At 39.0% G+C, this 14,520-nt stretch overlaps 1 protein-coding gene across 17 annotated transcripts in view; it reads left to right on the top strand.

The window, feature by feature from the left end:
* Window positions 1–13,891: 13,891 nt before the first annotated feature.
* The window catches only part of LOC124160101 (calcium/calmodulin-dependent protein kinase type II alpha chain), a 320,103-nt gene continuing 319,474 nt past the window's right edge, over window positions 13,892–14,520 (top strand). For all 17 annotated transcript variants that reach the window (XM_046535829.1, XM_046535833.1, XM_046535832.1 and 14 more), the window contains exon 1: window positions 13,892–14,022. In XM_046535829.1, the coding sequence (XP_046391785.1) occupies window positions 13,958–14,022 (65 nt within the window). In that variant the 5' untranslated portion in view covers window positions 13,892–13,957. The remainder of the gene's footprint in view (window positions 14,023–14,520) is intronic.

Here is a 14,520-nt window from a genome sequence, read left to right on the forward strand (position 1 = left end):
TTTTATTGAAAAAAATTCAAACTTGCAGGAAATGTTTTTGACAATATGTATTATTTTTCCACATAATCTCCAGAGACCTCAATACACTTCGTATACCGAGAAATTAGCTTTGAAATCCCCGCCTCATAGAAGCTTCCCGCCACCACCTTGGTCCAGTTGGTGATTGCTTCTTTCACTTCCTCGTCACTTGTGAAACGTTCTCCAGCTAATCCCTCCTTCATTTTGGTGAGCAGATGAAAGTCTGAAGGGTCCAAGTCAGGACTGTAAGGTGGATGGGTCAGAACATCCCAACCGAACTGATCCAAAAGTTCCGTAGTGGATCGAGCGACGTGAGGCCTTGCGTTGTCGTGGAGAAGGCACACACCAGAAGTCAGCATTCCTCTTTTCTTGTTTTGGATTGCCCGACGAAGCTTCTTCAGAGTCTCGCAATACCGGTAGGCATTAATTGTTTCTCCTTGAGGCAAGAAATCAATCAGTAGGATCCCTTTTTGGTCCCAGAAAACAGAGGCCATGATCTTCGTGGTGGACTTGACAACTTTGAATTTTTTCGCACTTGGGGAGGTGGTGTGTTTCCACTGCATGGATTGTCTTTTGTTCTCTGGGGTATAGTGCGACACCCAGGTTTCATCTCCAGTGACTATGGACTTGAGGAAAGGATCCCCTTCCATTCTGTAGCGGCCCAAAAATTCACGAGCTGCAGCCACTCGTTGTGACTTGTGTTCGGGCGTCAGCTCTCTCGGAACCCATCGGGCTCAAACTTTTCGAAAATCGAGTTTTTCCGAGACAATCCCATGAATGATGGATCGTGAGATCTCAGGGAAACACTCATGGAGTTCGTCCACGGTGGAACGGTGATCTTCGCGTACAGCACTGTCGACTTTTGCCACAAGTTCGTCCGTGACAACTGAGGGTCTGCCTCTTCCACTTTCAGCCTCAAGTGAATGTCTTCCCGCCTTAAATTCACGAACCCATCTCCTCACCATTAATTCACTCATTACACCCTCTCCATACACAGAAACAAGCTGTTGATGAATTTCAACCGATTTGAAACCACGGGCATGAAGAAATTGAATCACTCCGCACACAACAACTCGAGACGGAACAGGCACCGAGGTGGCGGGACGCGACGTCGAGGACTCCATTTCAACGAGTGGCTGTGACTCTGTTTTCAAGGCTACTGAGCCTATCTCCCTCTCATTCTATTCAGAAGATTCCCCTTTTTTGGTACAATGTAGCCACATTTGTCAAAAAGTGCCTCTAGCGATCTACACACCACAACGGAACTTATTTTCTGGATGACCCTCGTATTTCTGTCAAAGTGCACATGAAAATGGTTAGGTATCATATCGATAGTAAAATGCCAGCAAACATGTTAAAATATTTTGTTGAAATGAATCGAAAGAATCGTAAAATATATCAGCATCAATTTCATGTGTTGCACTGTTGAATAACCTCATTGCCCTGGTGACAAGATTATTGGAAACAACATTGTTTTTACAAAATTTCACAAAAAGTGTTTCAATTTTTGGAAGTAATAAACAATTAAAACTAATATCATTTAGACAAGTGCAACATATCATATTATGGCAAATGTAGTTTATATAAAAACAACAAATCATTAAGTTTCATTCTGACCAGTAAAGGTTCAATATCCAATATTTAAAGAGTTTCTTTATATGGGGTATATTGAGTATGAAATCCTGTGTAGAAATTTACCATTCTTAAAAATCTATTTTGAACTCTCTCTAATTTATTTATTTGTACTTGGTATTAAGGACACCAGATAATACTGTTATATTCAACAATAGGGCATACCAGTGCTGAGTACAATCGTATAAATGTTTTTTGTATCACTGAGCAGCCTACTTATAAAGCCTGGCATATGTAAAGACTCTGAAACAATATCCTCAATATGAGAATTGAAGGACAGAGCTTGGTCAAAATAAACACCCAGGTCTTTCACAGTTGAGACTTGGAATGGCATCATTATTAACCTGGATCCGCCCAATGTAACAAAAATGTCACACCCTGTATCGCTCCACTGTAGTGGCTCTTGCATCGCTCGGGCACGGTATATTGTTGTTTTTTGTACTTAATTAAAAAGAGGAAGCTAGGCGCTTCAATTTAGGGTAAGAATTGTCAAGTGAGAGTGAAGACCTATCCTTTGAGCACCCCTGATACTTAGCCGCCTTCCCTAGACACTAAAAATGAACGTTCGCTTTGTGTAAGTATTTAATTTTTTCATTAACTGTATGCGCTACAGCAACAATTTTTTGTATATATGAACATAATGGTGAAAAATAATTAATAATACATTAACATGTTTGGTATCGCTTTCCGTTTCTGTAATATTCTCTGATAATGGTACTGTGACATAAATGTTACATTGGGCGGATCCCTATGCAAATCTTCAGAGTTGCAAATTATATATTATGGTCAGAATTTATTGCAATTTCAACGTTTTTTCCTCCATATTCTCACCAAAAGATGTATTATTTATCAATTAATCGATAAATTTGCATTTATTAACTTTTATTCTGATGATTGCGTTTGATTAAATTTTTTAATGGTACTGTGACATAAATGTTACATTGGGCGGATCCATATGCAAATCTTCAGAGTTGCAAATTATATGTTATGGTCAGAATTTATTGCAATTTCAATGTGTTTTCCTTCACATTCTCGCCAAAAGATTTATATTTATCAATTAATCGATAAATTTGCATTTATTAACTTTTATTCTGATGATTGCGTTTGATTAAAGTTTTTATTCTAAGTGATATTGATAGCTCGGACATATTGCACTGCGTGAAGCCAAAGAGCCCCCGGAAAATGAAGACTTTCATGAAGTGTACCCAATACACCTTGAGCCGCCAGAAGCAGCAGTAGTCTCTGATGAGGACATTGCAGATGACCAGGCTGGTGGACTTCTGGAAAATTGAACGGGAAGACCACCTCTGGCAAGAGTGGAGCTTGTTTTGCGGCTTGATAATGATAATTCTTAAGAATTTCAAGAGAAGTCTGGAAGAATTTCGGTACCAGTTACACATGAGGAAAAGGATTCGAAGTCAACGAAGCCTAAATCACGTCTCCAACGGAAAAAAGTAAAAAGCAGCCAATTTGCGACGGGAAGGTCATTTTGTAAGAAATAGGTTATTCCCCGAAATAAATCTTCCTGAATAGAGGGATAAAACAAGTGTAGAAATTTTTTAAATAGTTTTTTCCGATGAAATTTTTTTATTCTCATGGCAGAATCAGATAATTATGCTACATCTATTGTTTTTTCATCTCCCAGAATCAGTAAAGAGGAGATAAAAATTTTCATTGGAATTTTACTGTTATGAGATTGTTACAGGTTTCCATGCAAGCGATGCTCCTGGGAAGATTCTGGGGATGTTCACAACATTGTTACCGTAGCCTAGCGAAGGAATAGGTTCCTTGTGATAAGTAGATACCTTCTCTGGGCAGACAATACGATGCCCGACATAAAAGACAAATTGTGGGAAGTCAATCAGTTTTGGTGGTGGTGGTGGAGTATTTTTTCTTGGCTTTTGGTTGTAGCTGTTCACGAGCGGAAATCTGGTCCTTGCACATCACTATTAGAGTTCAGGCGTATCATAGTGCAAACATAACTGGCCATATATCGGTGTGAAGCCAAGAAGCCACACTACTTCATTTTCACCAGAGGCAGGAAATGAAGTATGTTAGGATGCTAATGATCATTTAGTCCCTGTTACACTAAATAAAATAGCGTGCCGTGCTGAATAATATTGCGCTTCAGTCAACCGCACTGCATGCGATACATGTAACATGCTCAAATATTGCTTATCTGCTTACCACTCAAAATAGTACGTATACACCGGCATTCAACTCTAAATCAATCTTGAGTATATTTGAAACAAATTGATTCCTATTTCATTCAATTTTTTGATATATTACACTCTTATTTGATGTGAGAATATTTTTCAAATATGTATTTTTTCTATATTTTCCAAAACTGGGGAAATGCATTTTCAACTGTATTATTTATTCGCCATGTAAAAAAATTATTTAAATGTACCTTCAACAAATCCATTGATTGTGTCAATTCAAGATTCTGTAATTTCATAACACTCTTGACGAAAAGTTTACATGCATTTAAAATAATTTTTCTTGGTGTGTATTTGACAAGTTTATAATATAAACGTTATAAATTTAAATATACCCCACATTTGTGAAATAACATAGAAAAAATCCAGAAAATTCAAACACTTTTAAAACGTAACACTTTACATCGAAAAATTTATGAATTGTGGACAATGAAACACTGAAAAGTATTGCCAAATATTCAATAATTTACTTTAAATGTAAACAAAAGCTTGACAGTAGTGTACATAAATAATAATATGTGCAAAATAAATGTTTTGTTAATGTTTTTTATCATTTAAATGAACTCTGCAGCAAAAATACGAAAAATATTTGCTTTATCTGGGGAAATACATATTACCTTGCACCAAAAGACAACAGATCCGCCCAATGTGACACATACGTCACAGCCTGTATCTCGGAAACTACACAACCGATCAATGTAATATTTTCAGAATATAGTAAAAATGAGGCCCTTGGCATTTCCCTAGAATATCAATTATTAATCTCAAAAAAAATTCTGGGCGGATCCAGGTTAATAACATATATAAATTATGACAGAGTTTCCTCCGAGTGAAGGAAATAACACTGCACTTATTTACATTTAGAGTCATAAGATTAGATTTGCATCATTCTTTAATCCTAGTAATGCAACTGTTCAGCATTAAACCGTCCTCATTGTTGCAGATGGTATAATAGGTCTTGATATCATCTGCATGCATCAAATGGGGTGTATAATAGTACTTATATCATTTATAAATATTAGGAAAAGAAAGGGACCTAGAAGTGACCCTTGAGGGACACCCGAGGTTACATAGAATTCTTGGGAGGTAGCATCCTTGACTTTAACTATTTGTTTTTGAAACAACAGGCAACTCTTTATCCAATGCAATATAGGACCATGTATGCCAATGAGGCTCAACATATGAAGCAGCAAGTCAAAATTCAAACTATCAAAGCCTTTGGCAAAATCTGTATAAATTACATCAACTTGTTTATTTTCATCTGAGGAGTTATTTATAAAATAATTACCCTTTTGCGCTGGACGTTGGGTGGAGCTGATGGGAATTTTCAAGCCCATAACACCTGACGTTGGGTATAGCTGTTGTGGATTTTTCAACGCAAACGAGCGGGCGTCAGCTCAGTCCTACGTGAGGGAAGGGAAGTGACTGTTGAGGTAGCAATTGCCTGCGATGCATTCTGGCCCGACCTGTGACCCAGCTTAGCGAGATACCTTAGGGCCATTCAATAGCGAGACTCCTTAGGGCCACTCAATAGCGAGATACCTTAGGGCCACTCTATGGTGAGACTCCTTAGGGCCACTCAATAGCGAGACTCCTTAGGGCCACTCAATAGCTAGACTCCTTAGGGCCACTCAATAGCTAGACTCCTTAGGGCCACTCAATAGCTAGACTCCTTAGGGCCACTCAATAGCGAGACTCCTTAGAGCCACTCAATAGCGAGATTCCTTAGGGCCACTCAATAGCGAGATACCTAAGGGCCACTCAATAGCGATATTCCTTAGGGCCACTCAATAGCAATATTCCTTAGGGCCACTCAATAGCAAGGTACCTTAGGGCCACTCAATAGCGATATTCCTTAGGGCCATTCTATAGCGAGATACCTTAGGGCCACTCAATAGCGATATTCCTTAGGGCCACTCTATAGCGAGATACCTTAGGGCCATTCTATAGCGAGATACCTTAGGGCCACTCAATAGCGATATTCCTTAGGGCCACTCTATAGCGAGATACCTTAGGGCCACTCAATAGCGATATTCCTTAGGGCCACTCTATAGCGAGATACCTTGGGGCCACTCAATAGCGATATTCCTTAGGGCCACTCTATAGCGAGATTCCTTAGGGCCACTCAATAGCGATATTCCTTAGGGCCACTCAATAGCGAGATACCTTAGGGCCACTCCTCATGCAATAAAGCCCAACCCTCCCATTCATTTATGATCATCCTCACCGCAGGAGTCCGTTGCTAGGAGGTTTTATACTGTCAATAGTTTTTTCGATGATATATTTTGTTGCATACTATAATTTTTTATGCTTTGAATTGAATTCTTCGTTTTGTTCCGTGCGTACTCAATTTTTAAACGAAATTTTAGTGTTAAAAATAATTGAGTTCCGGACTCATAGCCTTATTACCTTTTATTTACTAACTTTGTTGATATTAATGCTAGAAATATGTTTAAAATTCTACAATGCTTAAAAAATGTTAGCGATTCTTTTAGAAGAGTAAATTATTGAAAATCAAATACAATTTTTGGTTGAAAAATACACTGGTAACCCAATAAGTTGACTGTTTCTTCGTGCTATAATATAGTTTGAGTGTGAAGTCCAGTGGCTGGAGTAAGGGACGGGCACCCCTTATATAGTTGAGCTGGGCCCCAAATCCGAGGGACGAAAATACCCAGGCAACTCACCCCCAAAAAAGAGCTCCGTACAGAGAGGTTTAAAATATTCTCACACTATTCTTAGCCAGGAACTATGCTTAGCCAACTAGTATTCTTAGCCAGGAAAACATTTTCCAAATGTAGGCGCCGACAGGAAAGGGCTAAAAACAGCTAGGTTAGTGGTGGTAGACATTCCGTTTCTGAAACCGTGTTCTGCAGTAACCAGTATGTGCTTCAACATAGGACAAGATTTAAGAACCAACTTCTCCATGATTTTAGCAAATACTGATTGGATGGTAATGGGTCCATATAGTTAGTTACATCACATTTATCCCCTGATATAAATATGGGTATCACAAAACTGAGTTTTCAAATATCTGGATAAACACCATGGGGAAAGATTTGTTAATTAATATAAACAGGGGGTATGCTAACACAGACGCACAATTTTTACATATTATAGCAAGAACATTATCAGGACCACATATTACATATGCGCATAGGCTTTTCAATACATTTTCAATATCCCTATAAGACACTGATTAGGAGCTAAAATTTATAAGGGTGGACAAAGTATGATCATAAAGCTTTTTAGGACTAGAAATAGAGTACAGATGAAAAATGTGTTGCAAATAAATTAGCTATACTGTAGGAATCCTCACCATTTAAGTCGTGCAAGAACATGGTTTTTGGTAGAGCATGCTCATTGCAAAGTCTTCATATGTTTCCTAAAAAAAATTCCCATTACCATTCCCATTACATTGGAAGACCATGAACTATATCATTGATGTAATCAGCATAACACTCTTTAGCTAATCTTTTACATTTTGCTCTACATTGAGAAATTTTTTTGAGCACCAGGTCAGGTCTTTCATATCTCCTTCCGACGTATCAATGAACAACTTGCTCATCGTCATAAGGGATCCAGGAATTCAATGCCATTTCCTCCAAGTCTCTGGATGTATATACAAAAATCCATGGATGAGAGCAGTATCAGCATCTCCTGAGTGGCTGCCAGTCCCTTCGGATGTTTAAGAGGTGGTCCCGTAAATGGCTAAAGCTGTAGCCACAGTCTCTGTTGATCGTGTTGATATTTTTTCAAGTATGAATGGATTCCTTCATGATCCCAGTGTCCATGGGATGCACACAGGAGCTTCCCTTCTTCCCAGCGAATCATATGATTTTCAAGAATGCTGTGCTCAGCTATTGCCGATTTTTCTGGTTGTCCTAATCGTAGGTGTCTGACGTGATCTTTTACTCTGGTCTCTGTTGTGCGGCCCCTCTCTCCAATGTAGGTTTTCCTGCATTCACATGGTATTGCATACACTCCAACAGTTTTTAAGGACCCACATACATATACATATGCACACACGTTTGAAATAAACTCACACGAGCATTGTAAATAATATAAATGAACTTCTTCTTGCCCTAGGGTGGGCACATAGACAAACTTAGCGATAAAGAGAAAAAAAACAAAAAATAAAATTAGGGAACTTACGGGAAAAAGTTGTTTCAAATTTTCAATGGGATACAGCCCATCTTTCTCAAGTGAGAAGAGGAGGAAAAGTGAGGGTAGAAGGAAGGGTGCAAAGCAGAGGGTAAAGATGGAGGGAGGAAAAATGGTTGACAGGGATTGGCTGTGCTCTAGTGGGCGCGGTTGATTCCTGGTTCAGAAAATGCACGGAAAGCCCAATTGCACGCCTGCTCCAGGTCTTTCAGCTCTAGGGGGATGGTAGACGATATATATATAACTATTTGGGCTTTCCGTGCGTTTTCTGGACCAGGAATCAAACTCCGAGGAAGGTGGTAATGCCACCGAAAATTTAGTTATTTAGTGAGTGTGAGTTTCTATTCTTTATTGTGTGTTCTGTTACTGCCCATCCTAGGGTTTTTTATGATATTTACCTCGCCGAGGAACATTTCGAAGTGTGTATATATATATACTTCGAAATGTTCCTTGACGGGGTAAATAACATAAAAATATCCCAGGTTGGTTAGAAGCACAGGACACAAAAAGATAAAAAAACTGAACTGAGAGTCTCCTACCTAACTCTGAGGAAGTTGGATGTATACCACCGAAAATTAGTACTGTGTTTTTTAAATGTTTTTGTGACCTGTGCTTCTGCCCAACCTGGGATATTTTCATGTTATATATATACTTATTTGTCTACTGTACACATATGCACCAAGACAAGACCGTAAACGCTCGTTATTACGAAGTTATCCGGACCGAAAAATCGGAGGTTCGTAATAACGAAATATATATGAACGTTTCTTTTAGGAATCATCATAAAAAAACACTTTGTCAAAATATCTTGCCTCTCCTATACTTCAGAGTCATATGCATAATATACGCGATTAGATTACGCGCAATAATATAAAAACAAGCACATTCGTTTGAATTCATCAATAGAAGAATGCGGCATGTCGCAATCGAGGGTTGATATATTCCCGAATATAGTAAGTTTTCGATATACAAACAAAATGCTCTCCAAGACCTTACTAGTAAGGTGGTAAACCAATTCAAGGCATCGAGATGTGCCGTTATTCTGCAGAATGCAGCACTCATTAGATTCGAGGATAAAGTGACGATTACGACGGACTGATCTAGCTGGGCGTGCGACGCAGCCGGCCGGCCGCCAAGCATCACTGTCCGCGGGAATTAAGAACGGGCGAAACGCTGAACAGTTATTGACTTCACAACGGATGAAATGATATTTTGTTCAGATTATACCTCAAGTGCGAGAGCGATCAAAGAGAAGACACCGCGCTTCATCGGCCAACTCGAAAGGCGCCAAATTTGAAATTTAGGGGAAATTTCGAAAATCTAAAACTTCGTAAATCGAATGTTAGTGAGAAGAGGACATACTATACGTCAAGTTTACCAGCGGTAATGAGTGGGAAACCATGTTTCCACAGTAATAATGCTTATTATATTATGTTGCGTGCATATTGAAGTATCTCCCATTAAAGAAAGAACCATAATTGACGCTCTTGAGCACATTTCATGAGAAGAACATAAAACGTAGCGCAATGATTATAACGTAGTGTTGTGTGTATATTCACCTAAGCACCATTGCTTACACGTGGAACTCCATATTTAAGTTGTTTTTGTGGACTGTGGTTCGTAATAGTTTCTTTTACTACAGATTGGGTTGCTCTCTTCGCCGGGACCGACGATTTGCCTCGTAATGACGTTGTTCGTATTAACGAGGATCTACTGAAACATATGTGAATATTCCTGTATCACTTCATCTACCGAATTCAAACTATTTCTTTTTAATTGTTGATTTACTTAACATTTTAATACATTCAACACATTGATTTAGTTATATTTATTTCAGCAGGTAACTATTTGTACACTACGAGGCCTATATCTTTTGGTCCCAGTGCAATACATCTTCCTCTGACACAAGGTTGGTGCAGATACTTACCACTCTTGGCTTTAATACTATAATTTCTGATTTAGTTGCAGATGGTGGATAAAAAGGCAGGATACAGTGTTTTAAAGACAGGACGACAGAAGAAATTAAATGGTACATCAGTTGCCTTCATACGTCGCTCCTGCATTGCTCTGCTTATTACAAGATGTTCTCTCTGTGGATGCACTTGCCTTCCCTTCCTTCACGGTTGGCATCCCTGACATTCCACACATCTTGCCAGGATATAACTGATTTTTGCAACAGATCAGCGAGATTGCCTCTAAAGGCTGCTTCACACGGTACACAGAATTGCGCAGGTTAGAACTGCATTAATTCCTAAAATGGCGTGGAATTGTGTGAATGCATGAACAAAATTAGAACGGGCTATTTTGTCATCTCACATCCTCGCATGTGTTGTAGCAATTCACCGCTTTATATGATGCAATTTTGACTGCGCCTTCGTACACACGTGAGATTGTGCAGGTACGTGACACGTGTAAAACGGCCTTAAGAAAATTTGCACCGACTCCTGCTGTCAATCTTGACACACTGATCATCTGGGAACAAAGATCACCATTTTCCATACTTTAGTGCTGAGACTTGGAGAATTGTTCAGCTAGGCATTGGTATTTAAAAGAAAGTTTGATGTCTCACTGAAAGGCCCTAACTCACTCAATTATCACATCAAGACTCGCATCCAAATTTGCTCTCCAGTCCATTGGAATTGAAGGCTCAAACAATTGTAGATATTTCTCTTTTGAAGCATTTTAGAGCAGAAAAAATTGACATGACAATTTGGGGCCTGATTGGTCATGATGAGGGAAGTCCCCAAAGTATTATTCCAGATCATTCTCTTCCCTTGAGTTCCCCCTTATGCTCCCCTTTCCTGTATCTTGTCATCCTCAGATGGTCTATTCTGCATACTCGAGGAGAAGTCAACTCTCTTTTCAGTGATGCTAAGAGTTCTCTCATCCAGCAGAATTCCGATCAGACATTGCCATCCTGGGCTAGTCTCAAACAATACCTGTGTTCATAGAATTACAATCACAAGGTTGGAATATATGTAGCAATCCTTCATTTCTCCCATGCCAAAAAAAGGGGGACAATGTTCCCACTTCTTCTGCTTCTGTGGTATCGATCCAGGCAGGAGGGAGCTGCCATTGTTGATTTATTTGGCATTTACTATGGTGCTCATGATACATCTATTCTACCAGAAAAAAAATGCCCACTAGGAAGTGGCTGGACAAATGATGTTACCATCTGAATGGGAGAAAAACTTTTAGACCTAAGGAGGTAGGAAGCCTGAATGAGTGTTGCAAATTGAAAAGTTGTTGAGAGTGTTGAGCTAGTTACTCATTATCCATAAGCAGGTCAAAAAACATTTTATTTATGCTTGCTAGCAGTAAATTAATGTATTAAGTATATGTTTCAGGGCCGACTCCTTTTTACCTGTTGCTGCACTTGTTTAGCCATAGGTCAGGGGCAATGTCAAAGGCTCTCACATTCACTCAGTGGCTAATGCAGCCATGAACTTTGTTAGGGTGTAGAACTGGCTCTTCCATCAGCTGTAAATACGATTACGTCTTTTCGGTTTAAGGCTCTTCTAATCTTTTGCCCCCGTTGCTGCCCTTCAGACAGCATTTCCTGTGATTAACGCAGGTGTAGTACCTGCTGAGGCATTCTTTAATCCCTTGCACAAGTAGATTTTCATTCTACTACTATGAATAATCCAGGCTGTACCAGTAAGTGGTGCAATTGCCCGATGACTCAAGTTAAATGTAAAATAAATAAAAAACTATAACACAAAAATAAAAAAATTTGGGGTCCTCAAATTTCTTTCCTTGGGTACATAGAATGACTGCACTGAATGGGTCTGCAGGTTCCTTGATTTCAAATCGATAACTCTAGTCCAGGTGACTGTGAGGGTATGTGCAAAACCATTTCTTCACACTTTTTAGAGTCTATTGATAACAGGAACTACTTAAGTATTCATAATTAAGTCTTGAAGGAAAGTGATGTTTCACATTAGACATGGCTAAGGTGGTTACTTTTCTTTGAGGGCAATGCTGAGAGTTATTGACGGCAGAAGGGAATTTACTACTACTTCACTTGAGTATCATCTTACTTCGTTTACAAGAGTTGGGATGGCATGATAGTCTTTGCTTCCGATTTTGAGAGTTCTGTAGGGAACTTAGCAGGGAAATACTTCAGAAGAAAATGAAGCCTGATTATCAGTGGCTGGAAGGGAAATCAGTCCACCATCACCTCTGTCACAGCACACGTCTCCACCATAAGCGACATAATTAGGGTGGTATTGCTATGGCTGAAGTACATGCAGTGTGCCTAGCCAATACCAACTCCCTTCAAAGTGTTCCATCCAATTCAAATCTAAAAGTGTTCAATGGTGGCGCAAGAACTTATACCAGTCATAAAAGAGTCACCAGGGACTGTCGCCTATGCTAAAGGTCAGTTCTCCTCTGAAATGACTGCCCTTTGCAGTCTAGACACGCTTCCGAATAAATCAGTTCATAAAGCATACAGAGCCGACCAGTCGACTCTATCCACCTATCAGTGGGCGAAGTGAGTCTTATTCATGCCGAATCATGACACAAACCTTGCCTGAGAAAAGTATATTTCCTGCAAATGGAAACGATGAACTTCAAAACGGTTGCATATGCATCGAAGATGAGCAGATATCAAGTTTCAGTTTGAAAATGAGTGAAATTGAGTTTATAAGATGTCTCCAACTCGGGATTTACATTTTTTCTGGGTGTAAATACACACATTATCCAGGATTTTTATGAGGGGAAGGTCTGAAAGCCAAACGGGCTTCAAATACTAGGTATTAAGAACAACATACAACGATTACTGTATGAATTACACACTACTCCATACTCCGTAACACAAAACAAGACGAAACGTCTGTGGGAGGATGGGACATGCCCTTCCCCACTACCCTCAAAATCCGCCTATGCACTTTAATGCTAAAAATAAGTAGTTTAGAACCTTAAATCCAGTTCATGCATATTTACAACCAACAGTTAGAATTTGAAACATCTGTGAAAAATACATACGGTCTATACCACAAACAGCTAAACACTTGTGACCCTCAGCAATGGACGCTTATACAAACCGAAAGATGTAAGAAAGAAAAGGAACAACATTAGACACGAGGAGCCCATGGCACTGTACCTTAAAAGCATAGTTATTATTTAATGCAGCTCAAAAGAAGGCTCAATATCCGATGAAAAACATTAAATACAATCACTCTGCTTACGCATCCGAAATCTTTTAAAACTCGTCGGAAGGCACCTACAAACAAGGGAGCGAAGATTTAATTTAAGGGATATTTAAAAATTACGGAATCTCTTCATTTACACCTCGGAACTGCGTCTAGAACGAATGCACATCTTCAAGGAATTCATTTCTGCCACCTTCCAAAAAATTTAATATCCAGCACAATTTCACGCAGCTTAATTTTGAGTTCCAACGAAGAAAGCCAGAATATATCGATCACTACGAATGACATTTAGTGCTATCATTATCGATTACTTAAAAGCAATAATGGCAACTGTGAGAATTTTTCTCTTCACATCTACCACCCCTTCAATTAGTCTTACAACACAATCATCACCTGCATAAACCCTATCTCATATAATGCACACATAAACAAACCAACACCCCAATACGGACTAGTTTGCTTATACCCCGTTCGCATTACGCACGTACCGACCTCGATTGAAACCATTTCCTATCAAAAGAAGAACGACTAGCGGATGAAATATTAAGTCAAGTTGATATTTTCAATAAACAGTTATTGGCTATAATTGGCAAATATTTAGTAAATTAAAATATGTAATAGAATATTTAAGTGGGATTTATTTCATTCATATCTTCATATTATGCCTAAATAATATTAACTATTCCTTTATTGATTACACCAGATCTTTCACTCGTGCAGGGTGGTGGACTGTTACTCAGTAGTGGAGTAAATATTGTAGTTTTCGGTATGGCTGCTCCAGCAGCTTGTACAAGATTTAGTGATAACTACGATCTCAAGGAGGAACTCGGAAAGTGAGTAATACTTTTCTTTTATCGTCTTCAGTTAGGGTTAAATTCTGTGTCCGTGAAATAGGTCCCTGTATAGCACTGAGCGCCGCCAGTAGTGAGCAGACGACAAAGCACCAGGTCGATCTTATTTCTAGGGATTTTGCCCTTTTGAAGTACATTCTTCAAGCCTTGTGGTAGCATAAATGCCAATGAGCTTATCTTTTATTGCGTCGATCTTCTGATGGCTTTGTTTAATTTTTGGCAATATCTTTTAGGGAGCAGTCCGTTTTCTTGGATCTTACTGCTTTGCGTCGTATCTGTCAAAATTTTTATGGTGAGATGAACTAGTTTCCTTATTTGACGTGCGGCTATCGTTACAATCTGAAATTATGTTAATTGAAGTTGAGGGAACGTCCATATATGTGAAATATTCAATGTATGGTTGTAGAAGGGTGAAATTGAAGTGTCAATCTTCCTAATCAATAATCGTAAGGAAACGTTGGGACGCCGACGTGTTGTCAG

Source organism: Ischnura elegans, chromosome 6 (assembly GCF_921293095.1).
Source record: "Ischnura elegans chromosome 6, ioIscEleg1.1, whole genome shotgun sequence".
Classification (NCBI taxonomy): Eukaryota; Metazoa; Arthropoda; class Insecta; order Odonata; family Coenagrionidae; genus Ischnura; species Ischnura elegans.